The sequence below is a fragment of the Anser cygnoides genome, chromosome 1, assembly GCF_040182565.1.
Source record: "Anser cygnoides isolate HZ-2024a breed goose chromosome 1, Taihu_goose_T2T_genome, whole genome shotgun sequence".
Lineage (NCBI taxonomy): Eukaryota > Metazoa > Chordata > Aves > Anseriformes > Anatidae > Anser > Anser cygnoides.
This window is the reverse complement of record NC_089873.1, coordinates 167854060-167875372: the sequence shown is the minus strand read 5'-3', so window position 1 is coordinate 167875372 and position 21313 is coordinate 167854060. Positions and strand designations below refer to the sequence as shown.

At 38.1% G+C, this 21313-nt stretch overlaps 1 protein-coding gene across 18 annotated transcripts in view; it reads left to right on the top strand.

Moving 5' to 3' along the window:
* LMO7 (LIM domain 7) overlaps positions 1-21313 on the top strand; it is a 129457-nt gene that overhangs the window by 55804 nt on the left and 52340 nt on the right. For all 18 annotated transcript variants that reach the window (XM_048079037.2, XM_066987569.1, XM_066987507.1 and 15 more), the window contains one exon: positions 687-793. In XM_048079037.2, coding sequence (XP_047934994.2) covers positions 687-793 — 107 coding nt within the window. Of the gene's footprint in view, positions 1-686; positions 794-21313 lie in introns of those variants that run through there.

Here is a 21313-nt window from a genome sequence, read left to right as displayed (position 1 = left end):
CCCCCCCCCCCCCCCCCCCCCCCGGCCCCTTAACCTGCTGTTGCTGGTCAGTTGATCTGTAACAGGTGCAGCAAATGGGTGCTGCAATACACTGCACCTACAGTTTGTTCTATGTTGGCGTTACAAGGGAGGGGGGTGGAGAGAAAGGGGAGGACCGAGGAGGAGAGCAAACCCCACAAGTGAGGAAGCAGCAGGGCTGAATACAGTTTGGTTTCTGTCTCTCAGGAGCTTGCTCAGCAACCAAACCCAGATTCCAGGTGCAGTATTCCATAATCGGTCTGTAATCATAGAAACAGCATGTTCCTCCTCTTCCTCCCCTGCCAAGAGTTTCTGGGTGGTGAATGTCAGTAGCTGGAGTTATTTTTAAAGGCAAGAGGTGAGGCTTGTCGTGCAAAGCTAGAAAGGGGGCGTTTGTTTGCTGAACAGAGCTGACATCAAAGTGGAGATTGCTGCCTACTGGCTAGCCGCTGCTTTATGCCAGGTAATCTTTAACGTACCAGTCAGTCGCTAAGATCACAACCTGCATGTGTATATGAGAAACGACCTGTTTTTATGATCCAGGAGATTTGCTTTTTTAGTATTATTTCCATGAGCTGGGCTTTGACATTTAGTGGCTCGCACTAATCATCTTGCAAAACCTGCTTAGTGCTTTTAACTAAGCAACTGCTTTCTACTTCTCTTCGCAGGATAATATAAATGTTTTTCTGAAAGCTTGCGAAAATATTGGACTGAAAGAAGCTCAGCTTTTTCATCCAGGAGATCTTCAGGATTTGTCCAATCGAGTTACTGTCAAGTGAGTTCTGTGGTTTTGTTTTTTCCCTCACCTTCTACCTCTAATCTTAACTGAATATGTTTCTCAGTCCTTTTTTAAAAATGTTTGCCTATAGAAAATTATTTTAACCTGCTAAAAGCAGTTCTGAATACTGTGGTGAGGGTTTGTGCATTCTTAAACCCGGTCGATAAGACTTGCACAAATTGAATTTCAGAAATGAATTATTATACCTCACACAAGCAAACTAATTGTTAATGAATATTTACAGCGTTTAATATATAAAATGGAAGCTGTTCAGGTTATTTTAAGATCAGAGCAAAACTAACTGTTAAATGATATGACAAGCATCACTTTATGCTTTGATATTACTGACATAAAATCTGAAAGGCTGGCGTGGTATTTCTGATGATTATCTGAATTGCTGTGGTTCTTGGGTATGGTATTCCTAAAGGGCCGCTGTTTTCACCATTCCAAATATTAGTCAGATGTTTGTTACTGAGTGTCACACTTCCCCTCAAAGTGTGTAAGGGTAGAGACTAAGTGCTGAATGGCATAGAGTAGTTGTTATGTTTACAGAGAGAGTTTTCTGTGAAATCAAAATAGCTTGTTTCTGAAATGTAGTTACTGAATTTTCTAATTTCAGGCTACTGAGTCTGAGAGTTTTTCTAGTTTCTGAGGGATTAAGGTGGAACTTCATAGGTAGGCATTTAACAGGTGTTTTAAATGTGTGACAGAAATATCTTCATGGGACTTCTTGTTTTGTTACAGTATTAGTTGCTTTTATTGTGTTAGTACAAAGGATGAATTTACTGTCATCTCCAAACAGGAAAAGCTTTAGTGAGCTGTGCTGAAAACCTGTCAAGTTAAATGTTAAGAACTGATTCCTGTCTTAAGCTATCAGATCTATAAAAGAGGAACAGGCAGTGATCCTTCTGTAAATACCAGGAGAAAATATGGTGAAATGACATCCAACTGCTTTAATTAAATATCTTGTAGGTGGACTGGATGGTGCTATGTTAACATGCTCTTTGCCTGGTTTCGGAATGAAAGCTCATGCATTTTTGAGGTCTGATACTTGAGATGGAAATGTGTTTTTCCAGGCTTTGAGTCATACCTGAAACATAATTTCTTGCTAATGTGGTGTTTGGGATTTGGCACCCCTCCAGAACACTGGTATCCTCTACCTGGCTCGTATATCACACGGAAAGCTGGAGGCTTGGTAACCTCTGCCAAGCCTTAATTATCCACAGAAAACCTTGGTCAAGTTATTTTGGTTGAGGCTTACTTTACGGGTATAGATGAGATGGTTGGACACTATCAGGAGCTGGTCTTCAGCAATGTAAATAATGACAGCCTGAAAGCCAGGGGAGGTCAGGTAGGTAGAGTTAGCAAACTGTTGTGCAAGCTGTGTTGTCCAACTTGTCCCTACGTTAACCGCAGTGCCTAAGTGAGGTCAGCCATGAAATTAGTCTAGTGGGTCTGTAACTGTGGGTTTCTTCCATTTTGTTTCGTTTCTTTGGATCCTTTCAGCACTACTAGTTTTCCTTCCAGGAGCAAAGTAAGGTTGGAATGTGAATTTGTCATAAGGCAACAGGCATATTGCATCATACCTGCTTGGCAGTAGATTAATTAGTGTTTTTCAAAAAAGCAGATTTGATTGCTTCTTGTGGACAACAATGCAGGGAGTCTGGGTTACAGCTGAAAGAGCTGCCAGCTATATAGCTGTGCTCTTTTAATTTGTTTCAATAAAAGTTTGATTTTCCACACATTATGTATCATATAACAGTTCCACAGTATGTTTAAAATGCTTACAAAGCAGTTCAAAACTTCTGTATCTGACTATGCTGTAAAGAGGTAACTGAGCTATGCTAACACATTTTGACATGTTTAGCAGTTTGTGGAGGGACAGGAGGGACATTTTATTCCAAGAAATGGAGGAAATAAGTTACACAAAGATAACTCTCCACTGAAAAGTTAATTATGCATTATTTGATCACCCGGGGGCAAGCTAGTCTTCAGACAGTTTCTAGAGAAAGTCCTATGTGTGTCAGGAAAGAAATGCTGATCAGGAGCTTGCTGATCAATATTTTTTTTTTTTAATGTAATAGAAGTGTGTAATATCATGCATTCAAGTGGAATTAGACATTTCAAAATTTGTTGGATGTCAGTCATCAGAAAAGGGATATTGTTTCATGCATTGTTTTTGTGTTATCCTCTGTTAACCCCGGTTTCAGCATTAAAAGTAAATCACTTCTTGTCATGAGGAGGGAAAACTTTTTCTTGTATGCTGATTTTTTATAAAAGATTGCATTTCACTTTGGACTATCTGGCACTCCTAAGCAAATTTCTTTTTGCTGCCATCACCTGAGGCTAATTGCCCACATCTTGAATCAGCTGTGATAGGTTATACAGGATAATATTAATGTGTGCCTGAAGCAGCATGTGTTTTGACACCTTGATAGTATTCCTGTTTTCTACTGCTGCACCACTGTTAGTATGTGCTTTTTATCTACCCAAAGTAGATTAAATAAACTGTTACTTAAACAGTAAGATTTTTAAGGCTGGCATTGCTGAGAGTAGTACTTAGGGCTCTCGTAGGCAACTCGTATGTACTACCAGACAGAAAATGCCAACTTGTGTTGTATGTGAAAAGAGTGTGTAAAGAGGAGAATGTCATTGAAAGAGTGGGTCCACCTCCAGCACTAAGGAGACCACCAGAGCTGTCTTCATATCTCGGAGCAAAACCAGCCTCTAACACTGACTGGGGAGGTTGCATTTCTGTCTGAGCTGTGCTTGGCCTTGCGTAAGTTTGTCCAATTGCTTTTTGAACCCTGTAATGCCTCTGACACTCAGGGTGTCTTGTACTGGGAAAATCTTCAGTCTAACAATGCATTATGTGAAGTATTTCCTCTGCTCCTCCTGTGTCTGATGCCTGATGGTTACATTTGGTGTCTCTTTATTGTGGGAAATTATATGCCTTTGGGCTGTTGGGCATCTTAACAGACTTTGACGTGTCCCACCTGGCCATGCTTCCTTCCCAATCAGCTGAGCTATTTTCTGCTTGTATATTGTATCTGAGTGTGCTTGCTGCCTTTCACTGCACCTTGACTGATACCAATATATCTTTCAGCATCATTAACAAGATATGACAATGTCAAGCCATTTAGAGATACCAATTCTTTCTTGTATGTAGTGTGGTTTTGTGTCACTTGAGCTTAAGGTAAGACCCTCTGTTGCTTATGTCTTGCCAGAAGCTTAGTAAGAAACAATTTTCCTATCTGGTAATAAGGTTGCAACTTTCAATTGATTTTTAGTTATTAGTATTTTTACGGTGACTGAGATGATGTACAGGCATAATGTGAAACCCTTCTCTGTAATTACTACTTATATCTAGGACAAGAATCCTCTTAAATTTCCAGTATGTTGGAGACTCTTAGTTCCAAGTGATTATGCGATTATCCTTTTTGCAAAGAAAAAGCTGCTTAAAATTTTATTGTTTAGAAGTTTGTGTGAAGAGGGCTGGTTAAAATTACTGGTTGTTGTTCAAAGGATTTCAAACTATGCTTTGCCAGATCAGCAACGAGATTAGTTGTTGAGTGATGTGGAAAAATATACTGGCATGGATGGTTTCTTTTCTGCCAATGAAAATGAGTATAGATTAATGCCTGAGACTTATATTTCAGTATTTCTGTAAGTCTGCAGAAGTTATTGCTCAATGGTATAGTACAGCAATGTGTCATGTTTTCCAATAAAAATTATCCAGATGGACTTACATATGACTGTTGAACACAGTATGTGAGAAGTATATTGTCTCAGGTATTAGTGTAAATGCGTGTGTTCCTCTTAGATTTTTTTTCAGTATATTTGATTTTTTTTTTATTTTTTAGCTTGGGATTTTATTATTTTGAATCAGAGATGTTATCTTAAATACAGGAGCTTTTTTTAGTAATACAAGGCTGTCTTAATATTTCGTTTTATTCTTTTCTAGTTTTATCACAGCAAGAAAATAATATGAGCTTAGCAACTTTGAGTTGACAGCACAGTTACCATTTCAAAATGCTAAGCACTTCCTTACCCAGCTCTTCAGAATTGACACACCCAGTCCCAGCTGTTACTTAGCCAAAGCTGTGAGAAGCACAGATATCAGACTTCGGTTCTGATCGAATTTGCTATCCCAATTATCATTTTAAAAGGAGGCATCCTAGTGTGGGATAATACATGAAACTATTAAATGTACTAAGCCAAACTTTCGTGTAAGAATTCACTATGCTATCTTAAATAGCTTTTTTTATAAAACTAACACAAACCCAATGCCTCCTGATGCTAGTTTTATTGTAATAATTTTATTCTTCAATAAATATAAAAATATTTGACTCCTATTAATGTTATTACTATGGGTTTATATTCAGAGTAGGTCTTGAGTGAAACAAAAATATTGTCTTGTAAGATGGCTGCAAGTATCTCAGAACCCAGCATATCTCAAAATATGATATTTGGATAAGGCCTTCAACTTTTTGCTGCTCTGTACTTTTTGTTTATTCATCTTCAGTTCTATATACTAAATGAAGTGGAAATCATAAAGTAAACAGATAATCCTGTCAGAGAAATCTTGCTGAAGTATGAATAAGTGCATAAATCAGATGGAGTAAGAGAGCCCCGACATTTCTAACTTTTGGATAGTATTAACTATCAATTTAGAGGTCATTTAGCGCAATTATTTTTCATAACTTCTTAAAGCAAAAAACGATCCTGGAAAAAAAAATGCAATGCTTTCTGTAGAACAAAGCTTTATATATTTAGAGCCAACTAGAGAGAAGTAGTAACAACAGTTATCTGTCATGCTCATCATTGTGTTCATGCATTTCAGAAGCTAAATTTTTGAGACAGGCTCTCTTTCCACAAAAACATTGTTTGGAGATCAGATGTGTGTTTAAAGTAAAGATTGAGAAAATGAAATATTTGCTTACGACCCCATCACTTAGCCTGTATTCTGTTGCTTTTCCTCCATCTGAAGCAGTATACATTTAATCATTAGAAAGCCCTATAAAACTTTTAAAAATGAACAATTATACTGATTTATACAAAAAATCTCTTTTAAACATATGCACAGAATTTCTACAAGCCATATCACAAGTGTTGTACCATACTAAACTACCCTTTCCTTTTAGGGGCTGTCAGAAAGTAAGCCTTCTTAGCACTGAGTTAAGCCAAACACAAAACATTCTCTGGTACCTACCTTCTTTATCCCATAAGTCAGATTACTGTAAAACTAGTGCCTCCTTTCAATGATGAAATTTCTTTACTTATCTTTTCTGATGCAGTTGAAAAATGTGCAGATATAGGGTGCTGAAAATACTGTTAAATCAGTAGCAAAAAGAGTTTGAATGTAGATGTAGCATCTTTGAGTTTGATGTTCTTCATGTGCTAGGAAAGGAACTGCACAAAAGTAGATTTTAGCTTCTAATAGATTTAATTTATGTATATATGCTGATGTTTCTCATGAGTTTAATGTTTTTCCTGTCTCGTCGTGAGGAAAATGATGGGTTTCCTGATTTCACTTGTTTCTCATTGAGGATGCTTTCTTCTTCAGGGTCAATGAAGGCAAAGTAAAATTTCAGTTCATATGTTATACATGTTACAGCTGCTGAATAGATCATTGAAGAAAGCAATCTGTGTAGGAAGCCCTGAAAAGGTGGTCTTTCTGAGTGGAGAATTATTGTCAGTGCTCTTAAGAATTTGTTTTGCAAACCTGTAGCGCCTGTATTTGTGTTGATGCCTACATGGAAATCTCAACTGTCATTTAGAAAGCCCAGCTGTGTTCTTCCTAATGGTACAGTTGGAACGAAAGTTTTTACCAAAATGTGCTGTGAGAAAACTAGATGGAAAATAGAGAATGTTTTTTAAAAGAAACAGTGATTTAGCAGGAAGAGATAGAGGGTCTCTGACTCTTCAAATGCTTATAATTCAATCATGAACATTGGATAGCTAGTCTCAGCCTTTGGGGGAATTCTTTAGGTTTACTTTGCCAGTAACACTCGGCAATTGACTTAGCTAAAGGTTTGAGACATAAGAAGAAACACTTCTGAGACTAGTATCCCATCCTGTCCTTCACAAAGAACTGCCCAATTTTAATCAAAGGAGGCACAGTCTACACCATGGAAGTAGAGATTAAAAAAAAAAAAAAAAAGAGAGAAGAGAATGTGAGTCAATTTGTGGTCAGGTAGCTCAGAGTTGGTGTTTGTTGTTGATAATATTGAATTCATACTTGGGTCTTCTTACATATCTAATGTACTTACAAAGTTAGTATAGCTTCTTGAATTCTTTTTTACTCAAGAATCTTAGGCTTATAATGAGAGTACATGATGGACCTGAGCCTGAGTTTGCTGTAGTGATTTAATGTTATGAAGAAACACACAATATGAGTTGAAAAACCTAGTTCTAATTTGGCTTCTTTAAAAAAAAAAAAAAAACACCACCCCAAACACAAAACGGAAACACCCTTTCCTGCCTTTTTATTTTGTGTAGAACAGAAAGTTGTGGACTGGATGAAAGCCAAGAGCTTCAATGCAAGAAATATCACGGTAGTTAGCCTTAAACTCAAACTTATACCTGTGTAAGGTGTCCAGATGGTACCTGTATGACTGAAAAGTCAATCAGTCCAAAGGCACAGAGTTTTAAGAAACTATTCTTGAATTCACATTGAGGGGGAAAGGATTAAAAGAATGAGTTTTGTGGAATGAAAACTTTTTTTTAACCAAAATTTTATTAGAATAATGAATGCTGCTTTTTAAGATCATTTTCTGACATCCAGGGAAATAACACTTCTTACACATGTGGTTGTAATAGGGTTTTATTGTGGTAACTAAGTTTCCTAGTGACACTACACTTGAAATGGAAAAGTGCAGCACCCTCACTACAGAATAATTTAGAAATGTTCCTATGACTTTGTAAGGGTGGAAATTTTTTTGCTATGGACACTTTCATAGAATTGAGTAATATTCACAACAGCTAATCTTCCTGGGCATATCCATATTTTAAACATTAAAATTGGTGTGTTCATGTAGCTTGTGATAACTCCTTTCAAGATCACGCATTTCACGTTTTACTTTTATCTATACCGATCACTGTCACACAGAGGTTAAAAAAGAAACAAAATTGAAATAAGTGTATTTCATCCGTCATGTCATGCTGTTGTGCTTAGTGTACAATACACACACATGTCATTAATTTGCATAACTTTTAAGTCATTCCAGTAAAACCATTGTAGGTAACAAAATGTTCCAGACTTTGGACCATACCTTCCAGGAACTAACCTCCAACTCTTCAGTATAAACTCTATAAAATGTCGGGTGTGGTACTATATAATCTTTCAACCTTCTGTGAAGTTTCTGATCATGAAGAGGAATGTTTGACATTGTTCACTTTTTCTGTTGGTAATTTAAGAGTTAATGTACATTTTTATGGGATTATATTCTTGATGGTGTTCGATTACCATTTATCTACTTTATGAGATGATTTTGCTGAAAGAATGACAAACTTCTAGGTATATCTGTACCTAGAAGCATACAGAGTCTGAACAAATTTGGAGAAAATGACATAAGTGTATGGTAGTAATACTGAGAGTAATTCAGTTATTTTTAGTAACACGTATCCATAGTCTTATTGGTATTTAAATACCTGTGCTACAAAATGAAATGATTTGGTGGAGGAGGTTACAGTAACTTCTTGCTAAAAGATCTTAGTTTCTTCAAAGTTGTCATTCTTGATTCTAATACATTTTAAAAGCATCTCTGGGGAAAAAAAAAAGTTTTGTATCCCCACAAAAGTTACTACTATGCCTTTACAGTGTTTTTTCAAAGCTCTTTTGCTTTGTGTTCAAAGAAATGTCTCTAACTTCTTAGGGCTCCCTTTAGAATCCTCCTAAATCTTCTGCACCTCTAATGTTGTACACCAATTACTCATTTGTAAGCATGTACACCAATACCCTAACTTCCCTGGATTAAACACAGTTCATAAATCAAGGCAGTGGGGAGAGGAAGTGGTGATTTTGGATTTTTTCTTTTTCCTTTTTTTCCTCTTTGCATGGAAAAATATGGTTGTCTGAGTTTGGATGTTAAAGGACTTCTAAAAAGAAAAAGGTTGTATTACTTCCATGTCAATTATACAGAAAACTACACAAATTTACAATCTTATCTTTAATTGCATTTTACTGTTAAATTGCTGAAGTTCAGTTAGCTTTTCAGTAGACAGAACAGACCAATAGCAGAGCTCATACTTTTAAATATTGGAGGAAACCGATGTCTTGAAGCTTTCCACCAATACAAGAATTTGTCAGTTAACTATACTCTGTAAATCGAGAAAATGAAGCTGAACAGTATATTGACAGCTCTAGATCATACTTGATACAAAATCCTACTTTGGGGCATTTTTATTCCTGTGCTGTGATGAATATTATTTTTACAGTGCTTTCAGAGGTTTCAACTCTTATTATTATTATCACTTCATTGGAGAACTTAAATTGTATCCTTCAAGGTGACATTAACAGGTTTTCTACTGTGTTGCTACAGAACATGATGGTAATACAGTAATAAATGCAAATGCTTTTCGTGGAGCACATGTCGAGAAAGTTGCAGGGTTTTTTCCGTTTTGTCACTGAGATCAGTTAAATGAAATCCTGTCCTATCACATGGTTAAAAGAAGACTGGGGGGCAGGGGGGAAGACTACTAAACAGGCATGCTTGGCCACATGAGGCATGATCTTTTTACATTTCTTTAAATGATGGTTCTTTTATGTCTTAAAAATAAAAAGACACCACCACAAAACACAACTAGAGAAAAAGGCTGAAAAAGCTGGATTATCAAGCTCAGGATCTCAAAGCCTCAACCTCCAGTGAACTTGTAGCCCAGTAGCCTCCAGTGAATTTGCTCCATTTTATCATTGTCTCCTGTCCGCTGTCCTGGGAGACACCAATCTGGAAGCATCAATATATATTGTGGTGTAACAAGTCTTGAGGAAGGAGGGGATGATCACGGCCATCAACCTGTGCCCATGCTCCCTTTTTTGCACAGCTCCCCACCCTCCTGTGCTGTGGCAGGGGTTAGTCCGTCCCAGGGGCAGGACTTGGACTTCGTTCTCTCTGAAAGTCTGGAGGTTCCCGCAGAGCCAGTCCTTCTGCCTGCCCTGCTGTTTCCGACTGGCAACCCTGCCCTGCTGTGTATCGACTTCGCCCTCCCAATGTTCCTGTAGGCTTGGCAGCAAGGCGTATCAGAAACCAACTCAAAAAAAGATGTTAAAGTTGCTGTGGCAGGTTACTCAGACTAGAGTAAGGAGGTTGAGTAATGTGATCTATATTTCCTCTTTCCTTTCTCTTCTAGAAAAAGCATCCTGTGAATGTAAACATGTACACACCTTTGAACCCAGTACGTAAAGATACTCATTAATTGACGTGGATTCCAATGCATGATATGATAAACTATTTAACTGGGGTGGGGAAAAGGAGGCTAAGTTCAAAATACTTTTGCTTTGGCAAAAGATATTAAATTACAGACAGCCACTTGTGCCCTGTGAGTTAGTGCTCAAATATGCATGTCAGACTTACGATGCAATAATGTACGCTTCTTAACTCTGTGACCTGATGTTTATAAGATGCTGTCAGCAGTAATCATTTTCTAGGGTGAGAGATGTGCTTCGTAAAACACTACCTAAAAATGCCCAAGTTAACAGAAGGCACAATATACTTATGTATGGTTTGACTTTAAGATGCAATCTATTTCCATCACAGAGTTATGGAATTATGGAATTACTGTTCAGTTCTGTAAACTAATCCTAATCTGTCTAAATTTACCAGTATTCACAAGTCTAGTAAGCAGCTTTTTAATAATCTTTTGTAGACTAATTTTTCAGAAATGTTATTCTTTATTTGTACAAAATAGAAGGAAAACTTGGGTTACTGAAGTTAGAACAGAAAAATCAGGACAATTCAAATTTCATATAGAAAACGATAAGCTCTGGAACAGCTGATACTGCCCAAGCCTGAAATAACAGGGTTAAGCGTTCTTGTAAAAGTGTCTGTTCAGTGGCAGTCAAAAAAGTCCCACACAGAAATAGACCCCGATCATTGCTAAGACTTATGAGGACTAGGAAAAACAATGGCACATTATTGCGCTGCTGTGGGTAATCTGGAGTTTCAGGTGGTATTTATGACACTGGCAAGCTTTGGACTTTGATCACTTTCCCTTTTGCCATTCTCCCATCTCACCTAAATACCCCCAGAATAAAACTATGGCACTGGGAGATCTGCATTCTTGTGACAATTCTCTGACCATAAGTAGTAGTTTCTGCTGCTGGTTTAAAGATGCTAGGTGTCCTTGGTCAGAAAGAGAGGCAATGGATGAAGAGGGTAGGTGGGCAAAGCAGTGAGCAACAAATGAACATAGAAACCTCACTAGGGAATGGTATGGCAGAGTAGTTCAACTAGTCTCTGTGTCTCATGCTATAAGAATAATCAACCAAACGAAGGGGTAGCAAGCTTCCTTGTTAAAAGAAGCTGTGTAAGACAAAAGTTTGCTTGAGTTCAGAGGGTAATGGAAGAGAAATTTCTTAAGAGTTACTTAACACAGGGAAACCATATCTAACTTGGGAAGTGCCTGAGGGAGAAGCATCTTGCTTGCTCTATTTTTACTCTTCCTTAGGCAACCATTCAGAATCCCATCCTCCTGTGTAACCTTGGCTAGACTGGGTTTTGATCTGGCCCAATGTGGACACTCCTGAGTGAGCTCTGGCAAAGGTCACATCCAGTGAAAGCTGGTTTTAACTTGTGTAAATTTTTGATGACTGCCTCCAAGAAAGCATGGCTGAGGAAAGAAACCAGCCACAAATTTTATGGAAGCAAATAATTTGATTTTCCAAATCAGTCAAGCAATCTGCTATTGTTAAGCTTTAGCAAGTGTGGAATGTTGTATACAGAGATTGAAGAGGTGAATAAAACCGTTGTGGGGAGGGATTATACACCTTTTAATCTAGACCAGTATTTCACTACTTCCACATGTAGCCAGGTTTTGCTATTGTGAAAGGAAAAATATTATGAATTCTTAGAAATCTTAACTTTTCTTTCATCAAACCGTTTGGTATTTTAGTAAGAGCTTAATAAGAATAATTGGAATGGCTGAAGTTCTCTGCCAATAAGCTGGCACGTATATTTGCATATGCTATATTCAGCATCGTTACTGAAAACCTACTTTTGCTCTAAAAAGATCAGTTAATTTAAGAGGTTTTGTTACTGGTTTTGGCATGGGTAATGTAACTGGAAGATCACACATCAGATGGTTATGCAGAAGGTACACCCACCCAGCTTGAATAACCACAGAAGATGCATCAGTAATGATATTCCTCTGCTGTGCTCATCCTGCAAAACACTTGCTTTTGCTGTGCAGAACACTTTATTCTTTGAAATACGGACTCTTCTCTTGTATTCGATGTTGATTGCTGTTGAGAAATCATACAGAAGCCACTTAGCAGTAGTTACTAATTAGTGTTATTCGACATTTCATTATGATGTTTTGTTCCTTCAAGAGGAAAATAATTACATTGTAAAAGAATAACTTTTATAAGTAACAGTATGTCCTTCTGAGACACTTTCCTCTTTTAGCTGTGACCAAATTCTTCAGTTTAATTCAGTCTTTTCTAATACTATTTGAATAACCCCCAAATGCATTCAACGAGTCAATTTGTTTAATTTTGGCATAACCCATACAGAAGTTTCCAGTTACTCGGGTGGTATAGTCAGTCTTTTTTGATTGTCAGTTTTGATTGCCACCAAAATAATGTGACTGTGCTTGTAAATTTCTTTTTACTTTTCTATTCTGTACTCTTTTTCATTGTTTGGGTAGGACTGTAAGCCTATGAATCCATGGGCTGATGGCAGACAGTGTACAAGCCCACAATCTTGAACTTTGTTTGCTGGGGTCCACGTGAACGATGGCTGCGTAGTAGCTGCTCGCAGCTGTGCACCAGGCTCTGTATGCAGGAGGACAAATTCAGCTCATCACATGCCTTCCCAGTACTGTTGTGGAAAGAGCATACAGTATTGCCTCAGGTACTCAGAATGAATTAGGCAGGTAGCCTATGTTTGTACTGTGTCGGGTGTCTGCCAAAGTTGCTTGATAAATTTACTTCTAATGGACAGTGCGAGTATTATCGGGAGAAAAGCTGGAGTGAAATGCTGGTGGTTGTCGGTTTTGTCAGGACGTGTGTTTGCACAATAAGGTGCTGCAGTGAAAGGGCAGAGAAATGTGTGTGGGAGAAAGCTGGACAAGGTAAAAACTGAGAAGAATCTGAAGGCAAGGGTTGGATTCACACTTCTGAAACTACGTTCAAGTGTGAGTTGTGAAATCTTCACAACTCCAACTGAAATAGGGCTGAGAAGAGAAAGGAAATCTTACTTTTGAAAACAAACTTAACGTATCAAATATCTTTTCTTTCTAGGACTTTTTAGCCTTTTTTTCCCCAAAAGATGAATTTTGCAATGAAAAAGTGCTGTGGGTTGAAAAACTGTCTAAATAGAAATACACACTGAACATAAAGATATATGAGGAGAATAAAAAACCAAGTCCTGGTTCCCTCCAGCAGCTCAAATACGAGCACATAAATGAAAATGGTGAAGTAGAAGTAGGTCAAAAAGCAGAGACTTCTCTTTCCTAAGTAGCATAGGCTCTGAAGAAGAAAGGAGTATACTGGTTTAGACAGTACACAGCTTCTCTTTGTTTTAAATGAACAGAGTAGATCTGCGCAATGAAGTGTACTGGGTTGACTTAGCTCCTGGACTGTGGGAGCAGCAGCACGTTTGCTAACACTGAGCTGCAGCCCAGAGCTTTGTCCTGCCATGGTGCCTCCAGAGCTTGTGTGTCATGGCTGTGTGTGACTGCATCCTGCTGGAGTAGCATCGTGCCGTGGCTTTGTCCTCACTTCTCTTTCCCTGTCCGCAAGAGTTTTAGTATTTCTGTGCTGCTTGGTGTAGCTATCTAACCTGAGCTTTACTTAAATTGCTGTGTTGCTCTACACATCTTGTTAGAAGATAACGTAGCGAGAACAAAAGAAAGGAATTACAGTAAAATCAGATGCAAAGCTAACGTTAAAGAATACAGTTTTTTATTATTAACTGTGGTGGAGAAATGGATCTCAGCTGGTCACAGAAGCATAGCAACCTATTGTCAGCATCACCAAAATCCGTCTTCCCATTCTCAAATGCAGCACCTCTTAGGGCAGAATGATTTCATTTGCATACCCACAGGTGTTTTTCTCATTTTCATAGAGGAACCTGAACTGAAAGACTCTGCATGGGCTTACTTTCAGTCCAGGGAAGGTGGGGAAGCAGTGAACACTCTGAGCTTCTTCTTTTCTGTTATGCAGGAATGTATTTGTGTGGTTTCCTTTGTGCAAAAATGAAGGTATATTACTGATCAGTCAGAGGAGGGAGAAGCTCGCTCTTATTTCCTGGGGAAGGAATCTTTTTGATGGAAATGTACCCAAGGCATAGGTAGTTATGTAAGGAGCTTTTGTTTGCGAAATTTTTGTCAGGAAAGCAAATATCTTCATGTTCCTAGAAACTGTTTGGTCAGGCTTAATTGCATGTAGGTTTTGGCATACAGTGTTTAATGGAACATGTTCCTGTTATTTGTGCATCTGTAGACACAGGAGCGATTGGGTTCCTTGTGAGCTGAAATAAGTAGCAGTGAGAGTGGTGGAAGAAAATTACTGAACAGTGGTTTTTTTATTTTCTACCTTAGTCCATGAGAGAATTCTCCAGCTAATTATTTCAGGTTACTTCAGCTCTTGGTACTGTGGCATCTTTGTCAATGTTACATATTTAATTACGAAAGCTGCTTTCAATTTCAAAACTAGTATATTAAGGTCAGTGTTTACCTGTAAAATTTTCTAGAATCTGCATTTTCCTGTAAATGAAGAAGGCGTAGCATAATCTCAGTTTAAGGTCCTTTTACTGTAGGTGATCAATGTGCCACTGCTTCTGTGGTTTGGAAATAGCCTTCTGATCACTCTCCAGCTAATTTAGGATAGGATACTTGATGAAGATGCTTTTTTCTCTTCTCATTCTTCATTGCTTGGGCCTCTCTGCCACACAACTTGCAAAACAAACAGCAACACTGGGGAGCCTCAAAGAGTGCCTGCTTTGAAGTAGAAGACAGGTGACAGTTATAAAAGGTTATTCTTTAATGGTATTGCAAAACGTAGCTGTAGAGCTTTTCATCCAGTTCCTTAATAAGTTGTGTAATGCCCTGATCCACACACAGAAAAAAATAGTGGGTACTTATTAGGGGGAAAAAATAATAATTGTATTTTCCCTGGTGGTGGAGGATATTGCAGTAATTTGTTTTAAACTAGGATTTGAAAGTATCTGGTTTATTGAATAGATTGCTTTTCAGTGATGGTCAACTCAGCGAGATACAGGAATAAAGAAAAGAGTGTGAGGAAACTGGGATAGTCATAGAATCATAGAACGGCTTGGGTTGGAAGGCATCTTAAAGCTTATTTAGTTCTAACCCCACTGCTATAGGCAGGGATGCCACCCCACTAGATCAGGTTGCCCAGGGCCTCATCCAACCTGGCCTTAAACTCTTCCAGGGATGGGGCATCCACAGCTTCTCTGGGCAGCCCTGTAGAAGACAGAGGGCAGAAAAAAAAAAAAAGTAGATTCATTAAATAAAGCAAATTGCAGTTTATTCTAATATTTCTTCACTTTAAAAGCAAACAAAAACATACAACTGTACCTGCAATAAATCTGATAACTAAGAGAGTACATGATATTGTGTTCATGGAATAGGATTGCTTTTTTGGTTTGACTTTGATAATGACTACACTAAAGCTGGCTTACCCCTGGTGGTGCTCTCTGGCTGGTCTTCTACTTGTGGAAGCACTTTGGTAAGGCTCAGTTATACATGTGAAATGCAGAATCTGCTGTGCTAACAAAATTTAGCAAAAAGAAAAGGCTTTTTTTCCTTTAAGAAAGCATAATTTCAAAGCAGTTTTCATCTTTAGACATTGCTCTGAAATGAGGGGCATGTTAGTGAACATACTGGGGAGGGGGGTAGTTGGTATGACACTCAGAATGAGTGTATTTGAGATTTTACACGTTGTAAATGAGCCAAAATGAATTTAAATATGTCTTCTTGTATGTTAAAAAAGGCCTGTTTACTTCATAAGTTGCTGATTTCTGTTCTTGTTTCAGCCTTCATCAGTGCTAAAATTCCAGTGTCGCTGCTTAAAAAGAGAAGGGATTAGGGGATGCTCGACAGGATGCTTTTTTTTTTCCTTGCATAGAATATCTGTCTTTAATGCATTGTTCTTTTCCTGACAGCTTTTCTTTGTGAAATATTGCCTGTTTTTTGTTGGTAACTTTATTATATAAAAAAGCTCAAATACATTCATCTGTGTACACGTCCTGTGTCTGTTAGCTGTTTCCCCCCCACCCAGAGGCTTAAGTAACTGCGTAATTTTTAATAATGGTTCATATAATTATATGCTTGATGCTCTGTCCAGAGTTCCTGCAACAGTTCTAGCTTTTTTCCCTAGTGAAAGCTTCTACAGATTCTTTCCAGCCTGAAAAAAAAAAAAAAGGTGCATACTTTCATATTTACTCAATATGCTGTTTTCCAGGTGAGGAGCTTTATATGCAGTGTGGTAGAGGCCTTAATATTCATCATCCTTCTTTTTCACAGAGCAATAAATATCTGACTACTGAAGTGGTTCTGAATCAGTGTCTTCCAATAAATTAGCATCAAACAGATGGCTGATTTGTTATAGCATGAGCTGTTTTTGATGGAACTGATTTATGTTATTAGAAACGAGGCTTGCATAACTTACACTGCAGTATAAGCTATTTTTGAGTATTCAAAGAACTTGTACACTCTACTATGCCATTAATGTATTTCCTCGATGATGATGATGACTGTTGCATTTTTCTACCTTCACTTGCTGAAAAAGACATCTAGTATACTGACTAAGCTTTAAGATACAGACTTCAACATATTAATTGGATCATGAACTGCATCTGTACCGACATGTAGGAAGGATAAAACGTAAAGAGCACTCCAGCTATGTTTTTCACGGCTGCCTTCTCCACCTGTCTATTGCTATGCAGCAAGAAAGGGAAAGTATGCTGCAAAAAAAGTTAGTGTAGGTTTTTATTGCCAGGCAGTGTTGTGTGGATAACATGGGTCAACATTTTGCCACCTAGCAACCTTGAGCATTATCATTGTGTTTGCTTATCTCTCACGTATGCTTTCTCTGGGTCAAAGGATGAAGGTGTTTCCATCCCATTTGTTTCCCCTGCACTTTATGGTGGTTGTCTGAGTCAAGAAGTGCTTTAGTTTTGCTGCACTTTGACAACCTACTCCTAAACCACCGGCAGAGACTGATCTATTCTCCTTGTTGGAGAATGATACTGGTTACTCCTCTATTGCACTGAGTTAACTACTACTTGTAGTTCTGTTATGTATTTCTGTTAACTTGGTGGTGAAAAGAGAGGGAGACCTTGGAAGTTATCCCGAATCTTGCTGTTGCAATGTGCACCCTGGAGATGAGACCTGTGAGATGGCTTCCTGTGAGATCCTTCCCTAACTGCAATTCATTTCAGGTAGGCTAGCAACTCTAATTAAATGTAATCAAGAGGAGAAACATCCGATTAGTTTTATCGAATTACCTTTGCATTTCTCATTCTGTCTATAATAGAAGTCTTCACTGGGGGATGATAGGGCCTTGTCTTTTAATTGAATTGGAAAACAGTGAATACAGCCACAGAAGTGTTGCTGTTTGGACTTCTAAATTCAAAGAGGACTAAGAACTTGAGATCAAAAGGGCTGTTTCCACAGACACCTCCAAAGTCTGGATTTAGTATTTGCTAATGCAATGTGTGGAGTCTTCCCTAGGAAGCTGAGCCTTGTAGCTCACTGTTGCAATTGACATACTTTGAAGTTTAATCATTACTTTGCATTTAATCTTTGCAATGATTAAATGCAATAATGATTGCAATTCACAGCCTTATTAAGAGATCCTTTTATAGAGATATGTTTAAGCCATGGATTCCTAGACAAGTTTTTAGGTTTCTATTAACCTTATAAGGGTCAAAATTTCTGCCTGGTAGTTGTGTGGAAATTAGAATCATAGAATCATTGGGGTTGGGAAAGACCTCCAAGATCATCTGGTCCAACCATCACCCTACTACCAATGTCACCTGCTAAACCATGTCCCTAAGCACCAGGTCCAACCTTTCCTTGAACACCCCCAGGGATGGTGACACCACCACCTCCCTGGGCAACCCATTCCGATGCCTGACTGCTCTTTCTGAGAAGAAATGTCTCCTCATTTCCAACCTAAACCTCCCCTGGCACAACTTGAGGCCATTCCCCCTAGTCCTATCACTAGTTACCTGTGAGAAGAGGCCGACCCCCAGCTGCCCACAACTTCCTTTCAGGTAGTTGTAGAGGATTGTTAGGTAGAGGATCTCTAGATTAACCTATTCCAGATCCTAAGTGTTGTTTCATTATCCAGGCTTTGCAGTTTGAGTGGCTTCTGGGAACGATAGCTTACAACCACCATGTGTGTTTTAAGGAGCCTACTTCTGGCCAGACAGTTGGGGAAATTCTGCAGATGGCTAACTGCAGTTTCCAGGAGTTAGTGCATATAGTATCTACTTTCTCATGAGAAGGAAGATTCCTAATTTAGCATTTACTCATACACTCATTAAAAATGTTGGGAATATTGCCATGGCCTCACTTGGAGCAGAATTGGATCCTTTTGTTCCACTCCCTCCCTACCACCAGATTGAGTTGTAATGGCTTGTTGGAGCATTTTGGTGGTGTCTTAATTGGTGTATTAAGCTTTTTTCCTCAGTCATCAGTTTCGTGGTACAAATTACATACTTCATGAGTACCCATGAAAAGAGATGGTGTGAGATCATCTACAGTTTTGTGGTTGGGATTGTTTTTCCATATCATTAATTTTGTTCAAGGTTTTATTTTCAGACTCCTTTAAGTTGACAACAGAAACTCTAGCACATTTGGTTGCAGTAGGCTGGGATGCTTGGAATATTGCTTGATATAAATTCTCCAGCTCCAGAGGTATATGGTCATACTGGGGGGGGAGGGCTGGGGGAGGTGATTTTGTGGGTTTCTTTTTTGCCTCCCCCTTTTTGCCTCCCACACAGACCTTCTAACATTCTGGCAAAGCAAGTATTTGGACTCTTACCCATTCTCTCACTTTGCAGCAAAGAAGCATTCATTTTTCCAACATTAAAAACTTGGCCAGAAAACTTGACCTCAAACGCTTAATGTTTTGAGCAAATGTTTTAAAATACCCTCTATCTGACTGGGCTGCTTAAAGCAGTTTTAAAGTGCTTTTGACCACTGGGGTGGACAGATTCTTTTTCCACCAAAAAGCAGATACTTATCTGGTGATATTGATAGGAACAAATTGAATTCAGTCATTTCATATGTTATAGAAATAAATCTGAAGCTATAAGGAACCTGAATAAGAATAGTTACATTCTTAAGTAGCTCCATTACATGGACATGTTGCAGGAATTGAGGACAGAAGGTGAGAATTCTAGCAAATATGGAAAACAGTATCTTCTCATCCTAGATCTTGTCTGCTCCCCAAAAAAAGAGGGCATGTTTTTGCTAAGAGTTAGTTAAAAATTTCACTTTGTGAAGTTTATATTTTTATAACTTGGTAGTGTGTTTTTTATTTAATTTTTGTTTCTGTTTGATGCCATGTTGTCTTGGAGAGCTAATTTCAGGAAGTATGTTCTCTTCCAGCATTTTTTCCGATAAGGCTGAATAAATAAACATTTAATTCTGCGTTCATTGAAGGGCTCTTTCCTAGTTCTGAATCTGTCTTCCCAATGAAGGCAGATGAAAAAAAGGTAGGGAATATTAAAGTCTGATTGTATTTCTGTGATCTACTTATCTCACTTTTTTGGGTACACGTGCTTCAACTCAAGTTGATAGAGAACTGGCTTTCATAGAGAAAAGTCAGGTTCCGTCTGTGTCATGTTTTTGTGCTGTGTGGTGAGTGATGATGTGATCTGTGTTGCTAGAATAACTCAAAGTAGTATAAAGAAAATAAGGCAAAAATCTTACAAAGGAAGCATTGTAACTCCTTCAGTGCTTTTTGATTGTGAGATATTTTGCCAAAATATTACCTACAAAAGCCAGTAGTCCTTTAAAGTTTTTACTCCAAATGTAGACATTAAACTAAATGATCCAGCCATGCAGTAGTGATTTATGTTTACTTAAGGACAAATTCCAACATAGCTTTAACTTTTTTCCAAAAATATTTATCATGGGATAAATTGCACTTACCTTGTACCTCCATTTTGTCATCTTTGCTCTGTCCATCTCTATAAATAGATCTAAATTACTTCAAAAATCCCAGTTCTATGATATTTTCCCTAAAAGCTGTGCTTTTAGTAATCCTGCTTTAAAATGTTAAGTATTTGTTCTTTAACACTGAGGCAAAAGTTGAAAATATAAAGAAGGGCTGGGGCTGACGCTGCCCCGGTTGTCAGTTTCAAATTTTTGTCTTCATCCAGCATTGAAGGATCAGCAATATTCATGTCCATGTTCAGACAGTTCAGGCTAGTGGATGTTCCATCAGCCTCAGTTTTTGAAATCGTAGTTATTTTGTGGTGCAAAGGAATTGGAAAGTCCAGCCTTTATAGCTGGGTTGGTTACCTCTTTTCACCTGGCAGCTGGCAAAAGGCATGTCCTTTCCTGTGTAATGTAATACAGGCATCCAAAATAAGATAACCAGACTATGGTTAGATAGTCAGAGAATCCAGAGATTCCCCAGGGAATATTTTGTTTTGAATGGTAAATAAACTTTGTCCTCCTCTGGCTCCCATGCAGAGATGGTGACTGGAGTGGACTAAAGTCTGGACCACCTCCCATTCACAGGCCATTGCAGAGGCATCTAATTTTTTCTCTAAACTATTAGTGAGTCACCTCTATGTACTGAATTGTTTTCTGTGTATGCGTTAGAACAACAGCAACCAAGTAAATACCTGTTTGCATTGCTGAAACTCAATATGAGCACAGGCATGAGCATAGTGATACTTGGTATAAGTTACAGCCAGTCATCTTTTTTTCTTTGTCAGTTGGTATGTTATTTGCCAAATATGAGGTATAACTTCTATTGTATAGACATGATGTTTTTAGACTTTTTTTGTACCCCTAGAAATTAAATAAACCTCCTGAAGTTACTATTGAGTATTATGAACTGTAATAAACTTTTGCTTATACGCAAGGAGTTTGTACATCACCACCTGTTTGCTTGACACACAAAAAAAATACGTTAACTGAATCTTTTTCAGAGCATGGGGCAAGGCAGGAGATTGAAGTCAGTTTATTTTCCTATCTGATTATATAGTCTATAAAAAAAAATCCGTCTCTGAGTAAGCAAAGATGGATAACCTGCCAAATCCTACCTATTCCTCAGGGACCACCACCGAATGCTTTTTCCTAATTGAA